General features: G+C 34.7%; 1 protein-coding gene across 1 annotated transcript in view; it reads left to right on the forward strand.

Moving 5' to 3' along the window:
• Window positions 1–26,859, forward strand: part of Dmd (dystrophin) — a 2,157,654-nt gene that overhangs the window by 1,722,456 nt on the left and 408,339 nt on the right. The window contains exons 57-58 of the mRNA XM_045140973.1: window positions 9,577–9,749; window positions 19,758–19,914. Coding sequence (XP_044996908.1) covers window positions 9,577–9,749; window positions 19,758–19,914 — 330 coding nt within the window. The remainder of the gene's footprint in view (window positions 1–9,576; window positions 9,750–19,757; window positions 19,915–26,859) is intronic.

Genomic DNA, 26,859 nt, shown 5'->3' on the forward strand with positions numbered 1-26,859 from the left:
CACTTAGAGTCTTCTTATCACTAACACAGTCTAAGCAGTTACCTAAGTGCAGGATTTTTATATGACAATACAGGCTATTTTGAGAGTATTTTTTGTAGGGATGGGAAACAGAATAGCACTGCTGTTTTGCATTTACATGTTTCATAATTAAAACAAGCCAGAGGAAATTAGCTATATGGCTGTTTTGATTTCTAGTGTATTATCAAAAAATAATTACGGTACTTTACCATATGTTCTTGCCTTCTCCTTACATATTGCTTCTGGGATAAGATGAAACTTGACATCGACTAATTGCTTATTTCTAGTATGCAATCATGAACAGCACTGATTCTCTAAAGGAACAAATAGCTTAATAACAAAGAGGTTCCAGAAAGAAGAGAGCTTTTCTAACCTTTAACTATATAAAAAATATTGATAATTGACAGAGCTAACTATATACAAATCTGCCTTGGTCCATGAAATGTCAGTTGCCTGTTTTAATGATAGGAATGCATTTTGTTCACTTATTGCAATTGAATAAGCATCTAAGAGCTGGGGATGGAACTCAGTGTTAGAATATCTCTTTAGCATGCATTGAGCCCTCAGGTTGGTTGGTCTCCAGTACCATAAATAAAGTTATAGATACTAGTTCTGAATTAATTGAGGAAGAATTGACAAAATCATTTTTGGTGGGAAAAATATTTTGCAAACTGCGTATCTCAGAATTGTCTTCATTTTCAAATGATGTCTCTGTGTTGTGTGCCATCAAATCAGAAATCACATGCTTTATATTGGACAGGTACTGAAGGATTTGGGCAAAGAGAAAAATGTGCTCTCAGCTTACCTCTGAAAATTTTCTCAAATGTTTAAACATAAGTGAAGGAAGTTAAAATACAAATATATCTTATACTGGTCTACTTCTCCCCCCATCCATCATACCAGTTCAATCTAGCATTGCCTGTTGTATTGATTCAAGGCTATGGATTATAAGTAGACTTCCCCTTTCTAGTTGCTTCTTTTACCTTCTTTAATGTCCGTGTACTGATACACTAATGCCACTGCCCTGCTCCAATTCCTTAAAGGAAAATCCAGACTATTAGCAAGGGTTCTTCACATTCCCACATTATCTGTGCCTTCTCTTAACCCCATTGCTAGATATATCTCTTTCTTTTTTCCTGTCCAAGTTCTTTCCTAAGGCAAATGTGATATAAAACTACCTTATCTTTTACTTGGAAGGAATTCCATCTTATTGGATCTTCATGTAACTGATATCATCTCATACTTAAGTCTAAGTTGCACTGAACATGCTCATGAATCCTTTCTTGATTCCTGCAATCAATGATCATTTCATTACCACCACATGCAAATCATTTTTATCATTATTTGTTCTTTGTTACCTTTGGACATCATTTTATTTATTGAGCATCAATTTTTCTGCCTACCATACATCACCCATACTTTTTTATGATGCTGTGGACAAAGATTGTAGAAATGTGGTTTGTTTTTTCATCACAGTAGACTTGGCTCCTACTATAATAGACATTAGTGGGGAAATGTGTGAGAGAGAGTTGAAAGGAGGGAGTGAAAATTAGAAGGAATGGGGAAAAGAAGAAGAAAGGGAGGGGATTGACATAAGGACTAGGAATGCATCTTCCCCATTTTCAATGTTTTTCTATATTTTCTTGCAAAATCTTGAACATGAAGTTGGCACTTAATGCATGTTTGTGTGATGAATAAATGCACTAAGAATTTTTACACTGTGATGGAAGAAAAAACTAGGAAGAGACCAAAATGCAAAAGAGAATAATTATGCCTCCTTTCCTATTTTAACCTGATATAACTTAAATTAATCCTGCAATTTTAAGGAGTAACTTTAAGAATAGTTTGAGTAAACCAGAGGGTCAGAAAAGGAGAGATAGCATCACATGTTAGTATAGTCTGGGATTGCTTAAGGCAGTCTAATAAATGAGATTTTGCTCAGTTTCCTCCAGGGGTAACCCACTTTAGGCCAGGCATTTATAAAGATTAGATTTGAAAATAAAGCTTTGCACCTGGGAATGTACTGAGGCAGGAAAGGATATCCCTTCTCCCCACTATTCTAGTGCATAAGTGTGTGAATTTTCAAGTGAGATATGAAAGCAAAGACAACAAGCCCTGCAGGATAATGGTCTCTAAGGGCTTTAATAACAGCCATTTTGAAAGCAAAGCTCTGGACTACTAAATACATCGCTGCTCGTTTAAGATGTATTGCAATTCAGTGGACCTGAAAACACACTCCTTATCTACCTAGAGCAACCTGGCCCCAAGCCAAATAGCATTCTCAAATTAACTTGTGGTTCTCTTGGGATGACAACTCTGCTGTGTTTAGAAGTATCACAATGGCCACACTTTCTTGAGACTGTATACAACTGCATTTCCTGGTCTAGTTAGTAACATCAGATGGTTAAGTTAGAGTTGTTACAAAGATGCCATTGTGAGTCCAAGTCATGGATATTTCTTTAAAATATTATTTATTTCACGATTTTTTTTATTTCTAGTTCATGGCACACATACTTTTGTAACATGCAGTTAAAGTGGATCACTAGAAATCATTTGCAAATGGCAAACATACAAAATGCAAACCAGGTTGCTTATTTTTAGTGGTTGTTTGGAACATTTTTAAGATATGGTGTCAAGTCCTGCTTTCCTGTTCTCATAATGATGTGTGTGTGTGTGTGTGTGTGTGTGTGTGTGTGTACTTAAAAAACACAACTAATTAGAACCAATATTAGATGAATAATTGTGAATAATCAAATTAAAGGAATTTTTCTTTCATGTGGTTGTTAATATTTTCTTCTACTCCTCTAAAATAATAATAGCTTTTCAAAGCATCTATGTTGGATAAAACGCATTTGGAGAATTTTACATACATTGTTTTCTTCTTTACTTCTTAAATATGAGTGTGATTTCTCTGGTGAACTCAGGATCATCATTACCACATTAATTGTTTTGCTTTGTAAAAAATTAAGTGATGTCTTCAATCAATACTAATATGTAATGTAGCCAACATTTTCTTTGGACTTTGTGATTCTCTGTCAGGTGTCATTATTCTCAACTTAGCCCATAAGGATAGCTTCTGCTTAGTTTGGAACATCTTGGAAATCAGGTCACTCTTTTCTCCTAGTAAGCTACAAAGGGCAAATAGTGTTCTTTCAACAATTTATACCCTATTTGCTCTCAGAAAAGACTAGACAGAGTGTGCCTAGATGAAAACTTCAGAATAATTTGACTATTTGTGTGGTGCTTATATCTGTTGACTTATTTTTCAGTCATAATCAAATTAGAGAATTTTATTCACTTACTGAAGTAATATTTTAATTAATAAATAATTACATACATTTATGGAGCACAATGTGATACTTTATGTATGTTTGCAAGGATCAAAACAAGCTAATGAAATCATTCATTATGCTTATCACTTTGTAAAAACCTTTTACCATATTCTTCAAGGTGAAATTTCCAATGTGTTATTAGTTATTATTAGCATGATTCTGTTCAGCATATAACTTATTGTGTAAAGTTCAACTGAAATTTTGCGCCTTTGTTCAAAACCTCCTTTTTCACATCTGTCTTCCTCACCTACACCCTCATATCCATTCTCCCCTCTACTTCCATGAATTTAACAATTTTTTATATTCCACATATAAGTGAGATCATGTAAAAGTAATAGTTTTCATTGTCATTGCAGTATTGTGTCTTCCAGGTTCATTTATGATGAAAATACTCCTTTTTGCCTAAATAATATTCGACTGCATAAAATTATCATATCTTTATCTAATGATGGAGACAGGCTTTTTGCATATTTTAACCATTGGAAATAGTGTTGTAATTATATTTCCAGGAATGAATTGCTGGATCATATGAGAAATTGAAGTTTAGTGGTTTGAGCAACTTCCATACTGTTTTCTGTCATGGTTATATTAATTTACTATTTTTGTTTTTAGAGACAAGGAAAGATGTGTAATTTTTTAGAGTATTAACACATTAATTGGTCAGGCTAGCAAAAAGGAGTGCACAGCAACAATTGTTGCTCTCTCCCATATTTATAAAAGTTTAGTATTCTTCCATGGTAGTCCTGCTGCTTATAAACACTTTGGTTTATTCTATTTGCTGATTGTGGCAATATAATTACAAGGTGTAAAAATCTGTTCTTTGTTCTTTTCTTTATAGACTTTTATTCTCAACAGTTTTCTAATTATGCTTTTAAAGTGTTTAGTTAGTATAAGGATATTAACTGTTTGTATCTATTTCTTCCAAAACTCATTTTCCATTCCATTCCATTCAGTGTACAGTTCATTACTGTTGCTCACAAACTAAGCTTATTCTACCTTTATGCCCTTTCTATGCTCTTCTTGCCACCTAGAATGTTGCCTTTTCTCTACTTCCTGAATTGTAACCACCACTTTTGGCTCAAATTAAGTCTTGTGACCTCATGAAGACTATTTCTATTACTTCATTTCCATATGAACCCTCTTATAAGAGTTAGCTTCATATTCCCTTTTGCTTATTAAAGCCTTGTGCTCTGGAAGCTGTTCAAAGTATTTTAAAAAATTATCCCACATAATATTCAAAGCTGTCAAACATGTAGGTATTATTATTTAATATTTACTGAAGGTAAAGAGATTAAAGGGTCTTCAAAGTTAAGCAGCTAATAAGACAAAGAGAGGAGGGAGAATCAGACTTATATCTGCTGAACTATTTTGCTCTGGGTTCTAAGAATGAAAATGCAGAACAGGAAGTTAGGCTCCCAGGGAAGAAGGAAGTTTAGAATCTCAAAAACTTACACTTGAAATAGGCTGTAACCTCCTAACACTGTTCCACTCTGATTGTATCACTTTTCTAATTTTTATAGTTTCTTGGTACTCACTGCTTTATCATACATTTCTTTATAAAAGGTGCACATCAGTTTTCATTTGAACTCATTTTTTTCTCATTTTATGTTTCTTTTTGCTGAAGCTATTCCCACCACTTCAAATCTATTTTTCATTCACCATATAATGAGACCATATTTTCCATATAAATAAAATTACTCTTTGAATATCGAAAGCAATGCTAGTCTTTACCACCTTATTGTATGTAGTACTATGTAATAGCTAAAATTTAGATGCAGTACTATAAGAATAAAACTTATCACCAACAAACTAAAATTCAGAGGTAGGATAGCCTTGTGGTTAAGATTATAAACACTGAATTGCAAATGTCTAGATAGGAAGTGTGGTAGTACTGTTTATTATATGTGTGATCTTTGGCACTTTTATTAACATCATTTAAAATTCATGCTCTTACATGGAAAGAGAAGAAAACAATATTGATAATTCTAGAGGATTACCGAGAGGATTAAATGAACTCATGTTTATACAGTTCTTTGGGCAGTGCCTGGTTGCTACTGCTGCTGTTATTGTTTATGTAATAAATATTTCTCATTGTTTACTAGTTATTATTGTTCTAAATTATATAATTACAAAAAGGAAATGAAAATTTGCATTGCTTATAATGAATGTCATACCTATTGCTTGCATCATCTCTTCTAATTAACTCCAAAATGAAATAAAATTTATATGAAAATTATTGTATATCCAAATTGGCCACCGTCACCCAACCTTGTTTTGCCATTTGCTAACTTTCTGTGGTCCCTAAATTCATGATGCTTGAGACAAATAATCTCATGATAGTCTTATGCAAGTGGAGTATCCTTCTTTCTACCTACCTTTTCATTGTCTTTTCATTGTCTCCTCCCCACCTAGAACCCACACTACCTTACAGTGCCAAAAATCTCCCTTACATAATACCTTTGAAAGAGTATTACTTAACAACACTGACTTCTATGTTAGGACAGCATACCAAGTGTCTTGCAGCTTGACAGATCATTACTAGTCTGCCATCCCCAAAGAATGTGAGAGAACTATGTTAGTAGTGATAACATTAGTTGGTGAGGCTAATTGCTGCCACTGTATTGTAGACAAAGGGATGAACTGCCAATGAAAGAATTTCTTCTTTGTCAGCAGAAATATTTTGTAGTAAGGAGATCTTTTCAGTGCACGTTTTGCTCACAGGTAGTCACAGATGCCCAGTTGCCAGATGAAAAGTGGAAAGACTAGGCTACTCAGGATCCCCTTGTTCACTCAGAACAAGGAATCTCTGTGGGTAAATGTTTTATCAACGCCATTAATGCTATATTCCAGTGTGCTTTCCCTCAAAAGCTGAGTTTCCCTTTAGTTAGTACTATCTTATACAGCTTCCAAAACTGCTACATATTACATATAATGTTTATAAAGAATGTGTTGGTGGAAACAATCCAGATCTTCTAGAGTTATAATTGGGACCCACTCCTAATTCTAAAACTGGCTAGGTATGCGACTTTAAGCAAATAATTAAATTTCTTTGATCTACAAAACACAGAAAATGAGATGTGTTATACCAGAGCCAGAAATAAGTAGGAATAATTCTTGTAGTACATTTAGAAGAATTCTGTACACTGTAAAGTCCATTACTGTACACGTACCATTTGTTGATCTTACATCACGATGTCTTAGAAATGATAACTGCCATAAGTTACCTTCCTGCTAGTGCTAACATTATTTCAGTCGCTTGTATATTTCTTAAAGGTTTTATATCATCACTTAAGAGAGTTGGCAGGAAATTTGCACCAATGTTTACCTGGTAATAGGAATGAATTAAATAAAATGCAAACAATTGATTTTAAGAAAATTAAAGAAGACAGAACTGTCACTTGCATTCCTCTTTTATCACCCAGATGCAGAGACTAAATAAACAATCAGTCATACATAAATATTTTGTTATAGTTATAAATTTTATATTCGTTTCTTTGTTAATGATAAAAGAAAATGTTTATGTGCAGTGTAATATATGCAGCCATGGCAGAGGTGAAAATTAGCAAATCAATGAATCAATAGCCTATTTATACTTGAGAAGACCTCTTTTATTCAAAAAAAGAAAGTTTTGACTTCATGCTATACATAATCTTAAGTAACTAGTAATTAGGCCTGGGTCTTTGCTATCAATGCAAGATAGAAAAATTCAAATGTACTTTCATTCATATGCTTATGATGTTAGAAAGTTCAAATTGGTTTAATTTTATGAATCCTGGACATAGTCCAGTGGTAGTTCCTTTACATCTATGAAGCCTTCAGTTTGATCCCAGTATACTTCCTCATCACAAATTTAAACAAAAACTAAATTCATTTTTATTGTATAGCAGATTATACACTTTATCCCCTCAACCCTGCTCCTATTACCCTTTTGTGCCTCCTCTGTGTGTTTATGGTATTCACTGTTGAATCATGAATGACTCAATTAGTCCCCTAGTCAGTCCCTATAAGATATTGGAGCACCATGCCTCAGGGTATGCCTACCCACTCTGTGGCTCTTACAATATTTCTGTCTCCTCTTCCGCAATGTTCTCTGAGCTATGGCAGGCCTGTTGGCAGTCTGATTTACTATTGAAGAACAGCTAAAAAAATGACATTACTTCCCCCAAATTCATATTCTGAGGAGAAATTTAGGCGGTATACAAATTAAATACAATAAGGAAAGGAAAGTAAAAGAGATGAATAGGGGAATTATCTGGAAGTATGATCTGGTTTTCTGTCCTGAATAATTTATATAATTAGTTTGCTTTTCTCTTTTGCTAAAAAAGCGGCAAATTGGTCTTGTCATGTTTTTCCATGTAGGTACAAACAGAAAAACAAAGGTAGATGTGATAGTATCCACCTATGATCCCACTATTTCAAAGGCTGAGGCAGGAGAATCATGAATTCCAGCCCAATTTGATCCAGATGACAACAATCATCTAGGGAGAAAGAGAGAGAATATAAAATGAAGGCATATTTGATTAAACTTCATTCTGCAAAAGAAATACTGGTTTTCTATCACATTTTCTAGTTTCAAAATCCAAATTTACTTTTCCACCACCATTTTTTGTGTGTATGTGATAGAAGTAGATGCCTTCCATCAATGTTGTTATTTTCCTTCTTGTACCTTCTAATGTGGTCCTATTCATATACCATCAGTGCTACTTGGGCTGCCAAAAATAAAAATAATGACAGAAGACATTCATTGTCCATCTACCTTGTGCAGTATTCAAACTTCTGCATTGTAAGTTACTGTGACACAGTATGAGCCACTTGTTCAGAATTTCTAACATGCTCTTGCTGTTACATTGCCCTCTTCTTAGCAGAGTAATTTAATTCAAATTTAGAAAGAGTGAGAGACAGAGACAAAAAGGAAAACTTTTTTAGTTACACAGATCAATCCCATTGTGCAGAGCTTTAGAATGAATTTTTAAACTTGTTGAACAGAAGCATACAAATCTCTATGAGCAAGTCAGATAATGCACAAAGCTTGCATTCATTGTGTGGGCAGAAAGGAATGCTGGAACCCAGCAGCTCTCTAAGGAATGTTCCTTTGGCTTTAACTGTTCTGCTGGGAACAAGGAGGGAAACACATATATAAAATGAATTTATAATGTCTCTGGCTTGTAATGGCAAAATGATAAGAAAAGTTGGCTGTTTAATATAAACTGTCAGTTGCATATTCCAGGCCTCCTCTCTTTGAGGTCCCTCCCACATCCACACGCCTGGCTACCATCTAGCGAGGAGTACAAAGTGCCTGTTTATTATTATTGACTGGCAAGGCTGTGCTCTTAAACTCATTCTGTCCACAGAATGTAAGCAAAGTTGGCATTTTAAAGCAGGGTTCTTTCAGTTGCTGGGTTTTCTCAGGTTTGCTATGCAACAGGATCAGTGCTGTAGTCCCCGGTTCAAGCTGAAAATGTTGCACAGGAAGACATACCATGTAAAGGTCAGCTTCTTCTATTATGAAAATTTTTTTGATGTATGTCTATACAAATGAAAATGAATGCATACCTCTTATCATAATTCTTAGCAACCTTTCACCTGTCGTGCCTGAAAATATGATGTTCTTCTAAATGAGTACTCTTGATAATAAATGTATGATGCCATAATATATGGATAATGCTTTAGCACCAAGGTGAACTTAATGTGTGCTGTCAGGAAGTTTCTTTCCTATCATAGAGCCCCCTTAATGAACTGGTGCTATGGGACCAAGGGCGACCTTGTTTATTAATCTCTCCATACTTGTATAGTCATGGTCAACACTACACATTAATATGTTCATGAAAAATATGACTTGATTCATATTGTAATGAAATGATTAGCACTGGGATGCACTTTACTATGTCATTTTATTTTATGTCACTTATGTAAAACAGTTTATTTTATCCACAGGCCAGAAGATTTAACTTCCTAGGAAAATTATTTTAGATACATTGCTCTCGTACTAATAATGGCCAGGAATAAATTTGTGATATCTAATTAGATGTTTGCTTTTGAGCTTCATAGTAACATGAAGATGCTAACACCAAGAAAAATGATTTGGGGTGTGTTTTCTTATTAGCTGCTGAGTTGAAATTTCTTTTGAACTAATAGGTTCTTTTTTAAATAGTTCTCCAATATCACATTCATAGCAGGCTTCTTGCACTTGGTAATTATTAATGTGTTCTTTTTCCCTATCCTGAAGGATCTCCAAGGAGAAATCGAAGCTCACACAGATATCTATCACAACCTGGATGAAAATGGTCAAAAGATCCTGAGATCCCTGGAAGGCTCAGATGAAGCAACCCTGTTACAGAGACGCTTGGACAACATGAACTTCAAGTGGAGTGAGCTTCGGAAAAAGTCTCTCACCATTAGGTAGGAAAAGATTGGAGCAAAAAAGGCAGACATAAATGCAAATGACAAAATTCCCCTCATTTTTCCAGGTGCAAGTAGGTAATATCACGTATGTTTATGTAAATCACCCAATTTCAGGATGATTCATTTTATTTTGAATTAATGAATCATTCATTTGCCTGGGATGGAGATCATACTTGAAGGTTCAGGTTAGATTAAAACGGTGATGTTTTATAACCACAGGAGAGATACATATTAAGACATTAGAGTGAATTTAAATGAGGAGCACAGCAATCTTAATTTCTCTCTTGGTTTCTCATAGAGTTATACAAAAATGATAAAATTAACAGATGTTTATTATGGAATTCTCTCTTTGGTATTACTCTAAATGCATACCAAAGGGCCTTCTTTAAAATCCATAATACATTATAATTAACAGATTAGAGAAGTTCTCCTCATAGTTCCTGCAGCTAAGAAGAATACAGCTTTTTTGTCTTTTGATCCTTCTTAGATTTTGTTAAAATGTGTTCTCTATAGGTAGACAGAAATATTAGCTTTTCTGTACTCATATACTTTTTACTTTGCTCCATTCTACCATAAACTTACTTTGAGAAGTTACTGGAGGCATGCCAGCATCATTGTTAAGGAAGACTTGTTGTGGTAGTTTAGTGTGAAATGCCCACTAAGGGGCAAGATAAATACAGTGAGTGTAAGCCAGGATTCTGGCTTTATAATTGATTGCGTTTCATAAATCACCTCTTTTCTTTGGTGATATTTAATGCTTTCATCTGTATCCATGAAAGGAGTTGGTCAAGATGTAGGTATAAAATGGCAAATGAACTAAATAGTGATGAGTGGATATGTGGAATAGGGAGAGTAGTTAAAAACCTAATGTAGTAAGGTAGCAAAAAGGAGATTTCCACTCTTTATTTGTAGTTCTTCTAAGTGATCCTCAGTTGCAGCCTATAATATACCTACTCTTATAAGGAGAAAGAATTGAGAGATTTTATTTATTCAAAAGCACTATTGTAAAAATCTACACCCCAAATATAAGATAGTGTCAATACATGCTCTCTGTACATACAACACAATGCAGGGATCATTTTAGACTTTGTGACCCATGTCATGCTCTCAAAAACCCTACAAGGTATTATACTATCCTAGCATTTGAAGAAAGTAAGGCACAGAGGGGTTAAATAAGTTTACCAAAGTGACCCAGTTACCAAGTGACAGATTCAAGATGTAATCACATTAAGTCTAAGTTCATCAAGTGATATTTTAATCATTATGTTATTGCATTAAGTACAACAAATGAGGAAACTTTTATACATAAATGAATAATACTGGAAAGGATTACATTGAGAAAATTTCAAGGAGTAGAAAAGGAGTTATTTATACAAATCTTTCTTTCCCAAGTTTTTAACTTCTTCTTCCCAGATACTCATTTTGATCTCTCTATTATGTCCGTGAGAGTTTTTAATCAGTGTGTTGGTGATAAGTTGAGAACAATAATGAAATGTGGAATTTTCAAAGATAGAGAAGCTACATTAACTTTCAACAGCTTAAACTCTGAAGAGAGGTCAAAGCATGTAATGACAGAAGCAACTTTTGTAACGTCTGTCATTAAAAAGGAATGAAACATGAAATTAAAGAGATAGGTAAGGAAAAGAAAGTTATTCTCTTGCAGAGAAGAAAAAGATATATTCTATAACTGTTCTGAACATCACTCAGTGCCTTTCCTGTCCTCCATGTGAACTTGATGAAATAAACTAAGGATTGAAAGTGGCAAACAGTATGTCAGCCAAAGTATGGGCTCTTCCTTCTCAGCAATTTCCCATACGGCAGCAACTGCAGTTTAATTCTTACTGTCATTAATCAAGGTGCAAGCAGTTACCTTAGCTTATCTAAGATACTGCAAAACTAGCATTTGAAATATTCAGAGCAATGGTCTGGCATTTGAAATAAACATCTCTAATAATAGGAGATATGTTGTATACACTTGATTCTAAGAAATAAAAGCAATGCTTCACACCAAAGCACTTTAGTTTAGTTCCTGACACTTGAATGAAATAAGGGTATCACTCACTCCATAACAGATCATCATGCAATCAGATGGTAGAACAATGAAAAGAGTTAGACACTGATGCATCACTGGCACTAATAAACCTCCTTGCGACTTTGAAACTCCATTGTGACATTTTTCACTTGAGAGTCACCATAATGAAAATGTAGTTCAAAGGCATCCTGGAAAAACAACCTTTTGTCCAAATTATGATGCATTTTATACTAGAAAATTCTAGCTGATTCATTGTTTAGTCAGGGATTCTAAAACTACTTATACAATTCAAAGAATAAAAGCAATAGTTTTGCAACATCATTCTGCCTAAGACATTGCTTCTGTCACCTTAATCTTGTTCAAGAGCTTTAGTTTTGCTGTGTCTACATTTCATGCATGCATTCATTTGTTCATTTGACAGATATTTACTGAGTACCTACTATGCACCATGCACCCTTATAGTCATTGAGTGAACAATTCTAGTCATTGGTGAACAAACTAAACCAAAATAACTCACTGTCTTCATGCAGTTACATTTAACCACAAGAATCTGGGGGACACTATTCTTTACTTAATAAGCTCCTACTAATCTCACCCTTCTCTGTTCTTACTGGGCTCATTTCTAGAATTCTAGATCCTTCCCAACATAGAGTCTCAAAGCCAAGTTGTTTTTATTTCTAACCCTATTCTTCATTCCCAGAAATTTCCTCATTCTCTTGTGAGCAGGTGTATGTATAGTTGTTTCTACACTTGTAAATGCATATCTTCTCTCATCCTCTAAATTTTGACTCAAATTCTACAACAAATGGTCCCTTTCAAGTATTACCCTCTCTGTCTATTCTTCACCAGTTCTTTGCAGAACTAATCTAATTTACACTTAAGCATCTGATAGTATAATTCAGTGGTAGAGTGCTTGCCTAGCATGCACAAAATCAAACAACACAAACATATGCTCACAGTAACAACTTGAACTTGAAGTTCCTTCAAGTACTCATGAATTGTTTTATGTCTTCAGCTTCAGTTAAATTAGAAGAGTACAAAGGATGCAAACCAAAAATGAGTCTAAAAGAAGTAAAGAGGGCTGCAGAGATGGTTTATCAGCCAAGGCACTTCCCTGCAAAATCAAAGGACCCAAGATCTGTTCCTCAGGACCCAAATAAGCCAGATGCACAAGGTGGTGCACACATCTGGAGTTTGTTCGCAGTGGCTGGAGCCCATGGTGGGGCCATTCTCTTTCTAACTTTTTCCCTCAAATAAACAAACAAACAAATAACCATCCATAAAAATATAAGAACTAAAGAGAGTCAGTGATGAATAATTAGTTTCTCTTCTGGCTCTGTAGCATTTCATCATGACCAAAATCATGGGACTACTGTGGACTTTTAAGTCCACAACACACTAATATTAAGAAGTTTGTGGGCCAGGCGTGGTGGCACAGACCTTTAATCCCAGCATTGGGAGGCAGAGGTAGGAGGACCCCCATGAGTTTGAGGCCACCCTGAGACTACATAGTTAATTCCAGGTCAGCCTGAGCCAGAGTGAGACGCTACCTTGAAAAACCGATAAAAAGAAGTTTGAGGGCTGGAAAGATGCCTTAGCAGTTAAGACACTTGTGGGCAAAGCCTAGGAACACCCCAGGACCCACTTAAACCAGAGGCACAAAGTAGCACATGTATGAGGAGTTCATTTGCAGTGGCTAGAGACCTTGGCACACCCTTCCCCCACCCTCTTTCTGTCTTTCTCTTAAATAAATAAATAAAGTATTAAACAAAGTGTCTGATCAGAAAAAAGGAAGCTTCGGGGCTGGAGAGATGGCTTAGTAGTTAGTAGCTTGCCTGTGAAGCCTAAAGACCTAGGTTCAAGGCTCAATTCCCCAGGACCCACATAACCCAGATGCACAAGGTGGCTCACACGTCTGGAGCTTGTTTGCAGTGGCTGGAGGCCCTGGCTTGCGTTCTCTCTCTCTCTCCCTGCTTCTTTCTCTCTCCCTGTCTGTCTCTCTCAAATAAATAAAAATAAAGAAAAAAATAAAGAAAAAAAAATAAAAAGGAAGCTTCTTTAAGTGCTCTGCAAATTTAATTGTTCCATTGCTTTTAATTCTGCAATCAAATCAAGTTTGTCTACCTTAGTTTTCTTATATTTAAATGGATCTGCTTAATTTAAAAGATAAAGTATAAGAAAAATTGCAGGGTAACTTTGTGAAGAAATAATTTAAATTGTATAGTTTTATCTTATAATTCAGGAAAAGTGTTTGTTGTCAATTCCATCTATGTTATCACATCAGATCATCTCTACAAGATATAAATAAGGTTATGAAATACCATAGAATAAAAAAAAATTTAATTATGTGTTTTAATTAGGAAAAAGTCAAGGTTTTTTTGCTTATATATAAATGCACATGCATACATAGTTACTACACTATCCAGTATGAGTATGGTGATTATTCAAGGAAAGTCTTTGTCCTTCTAAATATTCCATATCTGCAACTTGACATTTTTGTTTTAAAATGTGAATAATTTGAAAAGTAGTCAAGTGAAAATTCTTTAAGCAACATTCATGAAAATTTCAGTCTAAACTCTTATCAGATTTTTCCAGATTATTATATGTACCCTTACCTATAAGAATCACACAATATACTATTAATGTGATTTCAACCAAGTGTACATTTTGTGAGGTTTTTGTACATGGCAGAAAAAAAAACTTGTAAACATTATATGAAAGTCACCATGCTAAAATTCTGGACATTAATTTAAGAGGCAAGAACCCAAATATAACATTATATAACAGCAATTCATCTTTTTGGGAACACTTGGTATTAGAAGTTAAGGTAGAGTCTCTCTATAGTGTAGAACAAAGAAGGAGCAAAAGGAAACAGAATCTTTCTACTTTTGAGGGAAAAAAAGAACTTAGACATTGAATATTTCCGACCCTGCTCTCACTCTTGGAATGCTAATTATGCTGGAAGTTGGACTTCAAGGCCCTTGTAGGGGGAAAAACAAAGGTTGCTTCTTTGAGCTTAATTCTTTCTCTTTATTTAAAGCCCCACAGCTCCCACTTTATTTCTGTGCTTCTTTATTATTTCTGCATTTGTACTTTTCTTTCTGTCTACGTAAGTCCTATTGTATTACACAAGGGTACCCAAGATATACATGGATATATCACTAGCTTTATAAAGGAAGTCAAAGTGAAAAATGATTCCAATATAATACATTTTGCTTCAAGAATACGTGCTTTTCAGACTAAAGTTTTTATTAAGGATTTTAAAGTGGGCATCAAGCAAATCACATTTGAAATATCTGCATCTAGAGAAATAACAATCACTTTATCAGCCTCTATAATTCTTTGAGGCCTGTCTCTGAAGGGTTGCTTAAATACCACACAGTACATCCCAAGATACCTAACAGTTTTGTATTTTACCTGAGCTTTACAAATTGTGGAAATCATCTGCTTTCTAAAGATCAGTACTTACCTTTTGAAAGGCTAGTAGTCCCTAAGCTCTTGTCATCACTAATAAAGATTAATTGAAAATGGATGGAAGTTAAATATGCCTTTTCCAGTTACCTTTTTTCTTCTATTCAGTAGGTATGATAAACATTACATTTCACAATTAGAAATAAGATGCTTTTTCTACAACATTCCATTAAAACCAATATGATGATGGGTAATTTTCGACTAAGCATGACTTGTCATTTCCATTTCCTATGTCTAAATATGACCACGTAAGTCATGTGTCTCAGCACGTGCTTTATAATTATAAAACAGGATGTTTGAACCATAATCTCAAAGATTCATTCCATCCTTAGCAGCCTTTGATATACGAAAAAATATCTTCACAAAGTGACGTTCCAAACACAAGTATAGATTAATTATATAGAAGTATTTGAAATACACTCATTAGAATAAAAACGGAGCAGCTGCTTCCAATAAACATATTAGAAATATATCTTAAAATGTTTTGACATGATTAATATGGTAAAAGTTAAGATTTACTGACCTCATTGTGTTTCATTATATCTAGTTCTCCTTCAAAATCATGTGAAAGAGAAATGGCACCTTTCTCCTGAAGATAATAAAAATAATATTAAAGAAATAATAGTAATACTTTCAGCAACTCTTTCTCAATTGGCTAGAAAGATGGCTCAGCAGTTAAAGACACTTGCTTGCAAAGGTTGCTGACCCAGGGTTCCATTCCCAAGCCACACATGAAAGCCAGATGCAAAACATGGCACAAATGTCTGATGTTCATTTGCAGTGCCATGACACCCTGACATGACAATGTGTACAGTCAAACACACACACACACACACACACACACACACACACACACACACACACAGAGAGAGAGAGAGAGAGAGAGAGAGAGAGAGAGAGAGAGAGAGAGAAAGAGAGAGAGAGAGGGAAATGCAAATAAATAAATAAATACATTCTTTAAAAAATAAATTCTTTCTAAAACATTGTACCTGGAGCTCACATGAAGAGTTATGAATGTACTTGTAGAAAGTATTGATTAACAGTACTGAAATTCTGGACATGGGACCTAGGAATCTGGATTTTAAACAAAGTGCTCCAAACTTCATTACACATGTAAATTTTGATAACCACAGGATTAGATGACTTTGAACCAAGTACCACATTCTGACTATCTCCTTTCCAACCCTTAACCTCTGTTCTGACCTTTGCTTAATCTTTGCCTTCATGTCTCTTCTTTTAGTCTTACACTGGGGGGGGGTGAAACAATCAGTTGGTATGTAATTAAGACAATCAAACACCCTGAAATTTTGTCCAACTCCATACTTAGGACAAGTTCCCTCACCCACATGCTTGGGAGATTTTCATCCCTTCAGTTCCATTCCTTTTAATACTGCTGCTTTGTGAACAACCTTGACTATCTTGTCTTCCTGACTTCTAACAGCCTCCCTGTCTCATGCTATTAAGTTACTCTTACATCTTGTAGACTTTAATTCTCATCTACGTCGGTACTACTCTGAAGGTACACAATCACATCTAATTCCATAGGTCACCTCTCTCTCCCTCCCTCTCTCTCTCTCTCCCTCCCTTCCTCCCTCTCTCTCTCTCTCTGGAAACATAATTGACTCATTGACTCACTATTGATTAATCAGCACTGTTTAACCTAGAACTTTGCTTGTAACATTTCCTTATATAAACAGAGCATCAGTTGGTGGTCTTGCCATGGGCAACCTGCCCTGCAGCATATCCTCTCTTGGATCTCTCCACCGTAGGGACATTATCTTTTCTCTACCAAATAGAAAGAGACCAGGCATTGAGTATATTTGTAGTCTACCATTTTACCCTCTCTTCTTGTTATAACCTAATGCCTCATTGGAACTTAGTGGCATGGAAAAATATTTATCTAATCAATGTCACTTCTCCCATTGGCTGTTATGCCACTTCTTCTAGACTCTTTCTGCCTTTGTTTCAAAATTTCCTGCTTTATAGCCTCTTTCACTTCAGGAGGACCAAGCAGTAAATGCCAAATTGCCAGGGACTCCTTAAAACCACTACTCATTGCATGCCTTTAAAACAACTAGTCTTATAAAAGGAATTCTCATTCATGAGTTGTCATGGAAAATTGATGACTAAAAGAAGAGGAGGAAACAGAAACACAGAAGAACTGATCTCCATACTCAGTGCAATCTGCATGCACTAGGATATTAAATTCACAGCATGGCATGTCATGATTAACTTATTAGATAACCATTACTTAGAGACTGTATTTACCTTCGCTTTTTAATGTAAAGGTCTTTTGTTTTTAACTATAATGTTCATATCATCTATTATGGAAAGAAAAGTTCTGACAGATTGGAAAGCTATAAAGCTGAAGAAATAGAATGCTTGCAAATTCACTTCTGAAGGATAAGCTGGTTGCCACTCCAGACTTTTTCATGCATACTGAAGAATGTCCATACAAATACAGACCTCTCATAAATACTTAGAAAAAAGGTTGTGCTTGTTTATGTAACCTTTCGTGCTTTTCTATATCTAAAGTATTTGCCTATGCTATCGTACTGAATATTGCATACAGTTTCAGTTTAATTTGATGAATTGATAATCATATATGTGACACTTCCATACTATTGAATATTTAAGTTGTTTCTACTTTATAGCAATCATAAACAGCTATAATTAGTGGTTTTTCTCCCTATACTTTTATATTCTTTTCAAGTTACTTCATTAGTTTTCCTTGACTTTAATCTTGTGGATCAGTATATTTACACATTTCAAAGAATTTTACATGTCATTAGATTATCTTTCTGAAAGTTTGGAACAATTTAATTTCAGTAGTATGTACTCTTTGGTGTTTATGTCTAAACCCAGAGGCAGAGTTATATTTGAAATGTCAGGTTAACTTATGGAACAGCCAAGAGAAATGTTGTTTTATCTAGATGCTTTGCTTTCTGCTTCCTGGCAGAAGTGGAGACTATTATGTTTATGCTATAGACAGCATTGATTTTTATGAATTAATTAGTACTTGCTGAGAATATGTGATAGAGCATGATTACAGACTTACCTGAGAGTGAAGCATTGCTTGATCCTGCCTCCCCCTCACACCTCTTTGGATGATAATTTATTATATTAATTTAGTTTCTCATCCTTCAGTGAAATATGGATTTTATAGCATAAATCATTCATTTGTATATTCTTAATGACTTGTAAGAATTAGCATCTTACAATAGATGGTAAAGCACTCAAACTCCTGCCTAAATTATTCCTCTATGGGAGAAGCTTTCAGATGTCTGATTTTTTTTTTTCTCTTCCATATGAGGCATTTTCTTAGTGACACAGGAATTTTGGGTTCCTTGAATGCCAATGTACCAATAATTTGGGGTGTTCCTAGATCCTTGTCCTATGAATTCAAAGAATGAAATCCATGGACCAGAAGATAAGGTTCAGAAAGATTTGTGGGTGGTTTTTTTGTTTGTTTGTTTTGTTTTTGTTTTTTTACACTTTAAAGCTTTAAGAGGATGAAGAGAAGGGGGCTAGTCTTAGAATATAAGAGAGGGAAGCAAGGTGCCCAGGGAGATGAGAGGGGTTTGAGAAGCCCACCCTGAGACTTATCTGGATTTTTTAATGGAGAGTGACTACGTGAGGAAGACCAGGTTACTATGGACAAAGACCAGATTTTACAGCTGTACCAGTAAGCTTAGGTAAGGATCATAGTTTGTCCTCTAGTAAGGGTGCAAACTTAATATGGAAATCTTCACTGGAGGATGTAATATATAGGATTCTGCAAGCTTAGTGACATTTCCTGCTTTTAGTCAAAGATTAAAAATACCATTCACTTTTGGGGTTCTATTACCCTAACTGCTTAGCCAGTTCCTGTCTCCTATAATTAGTAAATTTACACAAATGAAAGAAAGTGAAAACTGTTGGAACTTAGTGTAAACAAATCCTAGGTTCACAGAAATAAGGAACAATAGACAGAAATAAGAATATAGAAACAGGAGCAGGAAGGAACAGGTACAAGATAGAAGGAGTCAATGGGAAAAAGCTGCCTAGGGTGTAGAAATGGAAAAGTGAGTATGTGAGTAGAGACTGTTCCAATTCTCAAGGCAGAAAGAATTCCAATATTGGCATGAGTCACATGAAAAATAAGGGGCTTTTATTAGTCACTGGATCCAGTTTTTGTTTTTACCAGAAACATTAAAATCTTTGACTGCAACAAAATGGGAAAGCATTTAATTCCAGGATGTATGTCATGCCAAAAGTTTTAGAATTCTACATGAGGAAATAAACATATGGCTGAACATGGCCTTTCTCAGAAACTGTCATCAAAATGCTTGCCACCCTATTGAATAGTTCACAAAAGTAAATAGCCAGAATTTGATTGCAGACTATGGCATATTTCACAATAGGATTATACACTATAGAAATTTATAGAATTCCTGGGATCATCAATGATACCTCTGGACTTTCTGATACATACAGGTTGCTCCTATTATTATTTTTTTCAGGTCCCATTTGGAAGCTAGTTCTGACCAGTGGAGGCATCTACATCTTTCTCTTCAGGAACTTCTGGTGTGGCTCCAACTAAAAGATGATGAACTAAGCCGGCAGGCACCTATCAGTGGCGATTTTCCAGCCATTCAGAAGCAGAATGATGTTCACAGGGTAGGACATTTTAAAGCCTAGTGTCTTGTACATAGTAAGCATTATATGACTGTATTAAAATTAGTTTTTGTTCAAAATCAAGTGGAATGGAAATATATTTTGCTCCTCTCATCCAAGGGTCAGTTATAAATAATACATGCTATTATATTTTAAATGTCAAAAGCATCTGAATTAATAATATCCTTAAGAAATTGTCCTCTCTTTTGGCTATTTTTAAATCCCTCTTATCATAGAAAATATTGAGCATTTATAAAAATAGTCAGAACGTTACAATAAATGCTCATGAACTCATTAAGATATCAATGGTCATTCATGATCACTCTCTTGAATATCTCTCTTCATTCTACCATCATTTTGAATCAAATCTAAGGCATATTTTATTTATGTATAAACTGTTTAGACAGTATCTCAAAAATGAAGGGTGTAATTTTTTGTTTTGTTTTGTTTTTTGAGATAGGGTCTCACTGTGGTCCAGGCCGAATTGTAATTAACTATGTAGTCTCAGGGTGATCTCGAACTCATGGCAATCCTCCTACCTCTGCCTCCCGAGTGCTGGGATTAAAGGCATATGCCACCACGCCCAACTCTGAAGGGTGTAATTTTTATAAAGAGCCACAGTACTACTATACCATTAAAGTGTCAATAATTGCATCATATAAAATACCATGTAAGTGTTCAAATATTTTTGTTTGTCCCACACATCAGATTTTCTCTTCCTTTTTTAACATTTTTATTGACAGCCTTCATACATTATCATAATGTAATTTGATCACAGTCCACTTCCTTTACCTTCTAATCCCCTACAATATCCTCTTCTACTGAACCCTTCTTTCCAATTAGTCCCTGTTCTATTTTAATTTGTTTTTCCCTTTACATTAACCATGTCAAAATCTTGCAGTCTCAATATTTTGCAGGTCTTTTGGAGGTTCTAACAGTCACTATAAGGTCATAAATGTAATGGTCACTTTATGTGTGGAAGACAGTATCCCAAAGTACTCCTCTCCATCCTCTGACATTTTTGTTTGTCTGTTTTACACCACCTCTTCCCCAATGATCCTTGAGTCTTGGAGGGCATGATAAAGATGTCTCATTTAATGTAAAACACTCAACTGCTCCTTATTTTCAGCATGTTGGTGAGTTGTGAGTTTCCCCAGTAGTTAACATGAACTGCAAAAAGAAGCTTCTCTGACCACTGATGAAAGCAAAACTAATGAGCAGGTCACAACCCAAATGGTGGATCATTAGTCTGGTTTAGCAATAAGAAAGATATGCTTCTGACTTGTTTCCCAGTTCCAGCTATGGGTTCCATTCCACTGAGCAGATCCGTTAGCTAAAGTATTAACATGATGTTCATAGATTTCATTTGATGAATTTTTTTCTTTATTTTCTCTCCTTGCCTACTTTTACACCATTTGTTATAAGATAGGTAAGGTAAATGTTTATACTTTGTCAGTTTTCACAATAATTTGTTTACTACCATCCTCTAACAGTGATCAAATATTTTTAATATTTTTTATTAAATTTTTAATTTGTTTTCTATTCAGCAAATACAGGCAGTTTGGTGCCATTATTAGGCTCATCCGTGACCTACCCCCTCCCCTTGGCCCCTCCTTGTTGAGGTATATGTGTCATGCATTGTGGAGTTAGCCCACAGTTATGGGTAAGATAAATGTCTCTGTATATCATCACCCAACATGTGGCTCTTTGTTGTTGTTGTTTTTAGTTATGTTTCTGTCTTCTCAGCTAGACTCTGGGGAAAGCAGATGTTTGGCCTTATTCACTTCTGAAACCATATAGCATAGTAAAGTATCTGATGTATAATGGATACCAATAAGTGTTTTGTCAAATGATCATCAAAAGTATAGGAACATAAATGAGGGATCAAATAACTTACCGTAAGATAACAAAATCTTGATAAAATAGTATTGCTTTTCTATGTTTACTCCATAACAATAAAATATCTATGCAAACTCAGCAAAAGGTGACATCTCAAAGAAAGGCCAGGGTTTTATATCACTGCAGAGAAGAGGATATGCAAATTTACAATGAAGTAACACAATATGAGGGAAGACACAGAAACCTTTGCAAAAAGATATGCCAAAGAAATTGTTTGTTTCTATTTTGGCCATTTCTCTTTATATAATTTAAAATTTTGTTAGGGTTTTTTTTTTTAATTTTTTTTAAGGTAGGGTTTCATTCTAGCCCACCCTAACCTGGAATTCACTATGTAGTCTCAGGATAGCCTTGAACTCACAGCAATCCTCCTACACTGCCTCCCTATTAAAGGTGTACACCATCATACCCCACAAAATATGTTAATTTTTGTAGGAGGGAGAGATGTAATAGTGCTGTGATTTTTAATGTCCTAACTTTGAGTAGTCAAAGCACTGCTGTATAGGTAGAAGAACATTCATTTAAAAGGATGGATATTTTAAATAGAATACATTATAGTGAAATGAGATAGAATTTGTGAAAAATATGTAATTGTATTCTATATACAGAAATTATGGAAAATGAATCATTGTGCAAGAGTACTAGTAGCCAGGAACTGTAGATTGTGTTTACCACTTTGTTCAGCACCTGAAAATGAGGAAATTGGTTCAAGAAATTGCAGTCTCTTGTACTTAGCATTCTTTTATGAAAATACTGCTCCCCTATGCTGTTATTGGCTTTGGTTACTAATATTACTAATAGTGTTCAAATGTTAGTGCTTAAAATCTCATTCTGCACTCGGGAATTTCAGGAGATTGTATGACTTGGGGAGATAGAGAAGCTAGACAGGTGCCAAAATTAAGAAATTTTCTCTTAGCTAGTATGCTCAGTCACATACTGACCTATGGATTCTAGCCCATTTATAACTATTTTGTACATATGTCCCACCATTCTTTGTTTACCTTCCTTCAACTGCATCTTTGATTCAGTCATCACACAACTTGAATAACTAAGCATCCTGCCTTAGAATTGCTTTGATGCATACAACACACTTTTACTTATAATTTGGCCCAATGCTTACATGAGCTCCTGTTGGAATCTTTTTAAGAAAACCAAATCTTGAACAGACACTATTCCTCTTCCAAGAAATAGCAGCACTCTTTAGTGTTGATGAGAGGTCATTTTAGTGCCTGGTTTTACTCAGTTTTGCCACAGTGTTGCATTAGCCCTTTGGGAACTGTAAAGCCAGGGCTTACTAGTTAGTGACACTCTTGTTGCCTCTGGATAAAAAGAACAAAAGACACTCCTTAAAACCATATTTGTTCTATCAGAACCTATGAACTCAATTAGGAAGAAAGAATGGAAACACTGTCAGTATAAAATTCCATCAACAGCTAGCCACTGACAAATTTTGTATTTTATTTATTTTAGACTTTTGTTTACTTTCCATGTTTCCAGGGTTATATTTGTCTGGCTCTTTACGGATTTCTTAATTCAACTTCTGTTTGTACAGAATGCTAGGCTTCAAGAGGGTCACTTGTAATCATAAACTTATTCCTCATGTATTTGCAGTGTCGCTTTCTATTAATCATTTGCTTTCCTGTCTATGGTGAATTATTAATGTTCTAGGTTGCTGCTTCTGATGCGAACCCATATCCTGCAAAAATAGCAAAGGTTAAAATTATGATCAAATATATGGTTTATTTTAACTTCTCGTTTATAAAAATAAGGATGCTTAAAAGTAGGGAATATATTTTCTTCACATACTACATCAGATTTATGTAATTTTATGCAAAAAGTCACATCTTATGTTACTTTCTTGGAGTGAAAATATTGTCAGTTTCAATTGCTATAATGGAAAGTTACATGATTTTCCAATAAGTAAAATTCCAATAGTCCATGCAAATAGTTGGAAACTGAAGTCTCACTTCTCAGAGCAGTTTCCCCACTCATGGGAGTAGATCTATGTTCCCCACACCAGCTGGGCAGTATAACAACTGCAAATAAATGACTCTCAAGACTAATTAATAAAATAATGTCCCATATGTGGTGAAGTGTTCTAAATAATTAAAACTCAAAATTGCCTTAGCAAATATAAAGTGACCATTTTTTATATCTTTTAAATACATTATCTTCACTTTTAGAGTTCCTCATTACTTGCCTCACTAGACTGACTCGTTTTCAATTAGTGTATATTATTTCTGGACCAGATATATTTTAAAAACTGACTCCCTTTGTTTTACTTGAGCAGTCACTAAAGTGATATTTATTGCTTGTCTCCTTCTGTGATTAACCTAGAGAGAGTCTTAAAGAAGCAAATCATAGTGGGGGAATTTCTAAGGAGAACTGCAATAAACTATGAGCTTATCTAATTCCCTTCTTCCTATTGTGAATCCAAATGAAGATTAGACCTTGATTATAAGGACACTGTAGGTAATGACTTTTTGTTTGCCTTTTACTAATGAAAGTGTTTGCTGTTAGGTTTTCATCTTTCAATTTAAAAATCTGTATAATCCATTCCTCCCTTAGAGACCATTAAGGACACCTTCAAAGCTTCCTGAGATTTTTCTGGTTACAATTTCGATGGAAGCAATCAATGCATACATTATTAAAACAGTAGACAGAAAGCCATTATTGCTTGGATGGTGTGTACAAATGAAATGGCTTGAATAAAGTAGTTTACTTGTTCATTTGTCAGGTCATATATTATGCATGTTCGATTCATTCAGATGTTACCACAAAGTGAGGCAAAGGTTTAGAAGTCCATAAAATTATTCAAAAGTCATACGGTATATTTTACATTTATTTAGCCTTAATCCTATTATCAGTTTTCTATGTTAACTAAATGAATTCTCTGAATTTTATTTTCACAGAAATAGAAAATGTTTGGCAGTATCATTTGTGAATGTTAAGATTTAAGTCAGTTATGTGTTAAGAAAGCAGTCCCACCCCTCAAAACAGCAAGATAGTAACAGAGTAATTCATTCCAGAGTTCAATAATGTGGCTTCTTTGTGTTTCTAACAGTTTGGTTATCCTACAAAGTTCACTTTTAGTTATGTCTGCTCTAAGATGTCTTGTCCTTGTTAGAGGAGATTGACATGTTTTGATCTGTTCTTCATCACTAATAGAGAAAAATATTCTATAAATATGATATCCTATGTGGTTATAGTTATGAAAGCTGAACAAAAAAACTTGAAATTTATTTTTAGAAACTGTATTTCTAAGTGTTTGAGGAACTCTTCTGAAAACTATCACATCAAAATATAAGAAGGCAGTTACCTAGGGATGTAGCTCTTCCTTAATGAGTATAAGAAGACAAAATGAGAACCACTTACATACTGATTCCTCTATCAGTCTTTGTTCTTACTTTGACAAAATATTTTGATATCTTGACAAAAATACTCTTTAAGATAATATTTACATTATGTTTTGTTTTTATGGAACACTTCTACACTCATTAATCATTTAATTACAAATTAATCTCTGATAATTTTCTGTGTTTTTCCTTTTCCCAAAAATAACTATTATTTTAGGAAAAATTGTATCATAACTCTAAGTCCAAGAAATCACTAATTCTTACAAAAATTAGTTAGTGAGTGCGAACTCTACGTTTCAGGCAAGGGATACAGCAGTGATCAACATGGGATCTTTCCCTTGCAGTCCAAATTTAGTGAGTGTTAAACACAGTAAATCAGTAAGTTAATATATAAAACAATGTCAGGTAGTAGGAATTATATATAGGGGAATAAGATAAGACTAGGGGAAGACAAAGAAGAAATATTGGCATATCTGAGGAGGTAATATTTGGGCAAAAATCTGTAAGACTGATTGAGTGAGCAAAGTCCTTGGGTGAAGACTATCCAGGGTCAAATGATTAGGAAATTAAAAACCTACTTGAAAGATCAAATCTGGAATATTTGTGAAAAGGTTATATTTACAGTGTTTCTTGGTGAAAATAATAGCAGGTGATTGCAGAAGGTTCTAGAGAGAGGCAAACAGCAGATAGTATAAAAAGCCTTGGTCTAGAGGTGAATTCTATTATCTGTATAGTGGGACATCACTGAAGGTTCTCAGCAGGCATTATAGCACCTGATTTGTTTGTTTAGAGCTTCATCAGAAATCATGTGGAGAACTGACCATGAGGGACAAAACTTGCATAATAGAGAAAGGAATATTGGAGTCATCTAGGAAGGACCTGAGCATAGCTTGGGCTACAAGGAAAATGATAGATATGTTGAAAAGTTATGTGATCCAATATATATTTTGAAGACTGAGGTGTTAGAGCTTAAGATAGGTAGGATATGGAGTGTGAAAGAAGTCAAGGAAGATTCCTGAGATCTATAGCTTGAACAAATGGGTAACTGATAATACTCCTTATGAAAGTGACAGAGACTGGGGAATGATCATGTTTAAAGGTATGTGCTTGAAGCAAATAAAGAGATCCAATTCTGGAGTGTGCTAAAAGAAAAAACAAATGAAATGATTCAGAAATTATTCATCACTTACACTTGACAATCTCCAAATTGGGTTCAGTCTCTGAAGAATGGATAGAAACTTTGTTCCCAAGTTATCTAATGATCCATAGATTTGTACTATTACATTCTAAGGAATTTACAGAATTCAGGGTTGAGACTCAGTGAGTTAAGATCTAATTCTTTAAATGGTCACAGTAACAAATTGAATTTTCCTCACTGATTGCTCAAGGTCAGCTCAGAACTTAACAACTTTATTAACAGGGGGAAGTAACTTCCCCAGTGGTTGATGGAAATAGCCCAGCCTTAGGATTGAAAGTCAAACAGCTGTTCAAGAAGCTGGATGGCACTATTCTACTTCTCAATTGTATCAAAGACCTCTGCAAGCAAAACAAATTCTATTCTAACTTATGACCTTCATCCAGCAGAACACAACTTTTATTCTAAAACACTTCCAACTACATAAATCTGAACAAGGAATTAATACAAAACATTTTCCCCAAAACATTCACAATAAAGTTTTGTAATATAGTGTAAATA

Source organism: Jaculus jaculus, chromosome X (genome assembly GCF_020740685.1).
Source record: "Jaculus jaculus isolate mJacJac1 chromosome X, mJacJac1.mat.Y.cur, whole genome shotgun sequence".
Classification (NCBI taxonomy): domain Eukaryota; kingdom Metazoa; phylum Chordata; class Mammalia; order Rodentia; family Dipodidae; genus Jaculus; species Jaculus jaculus.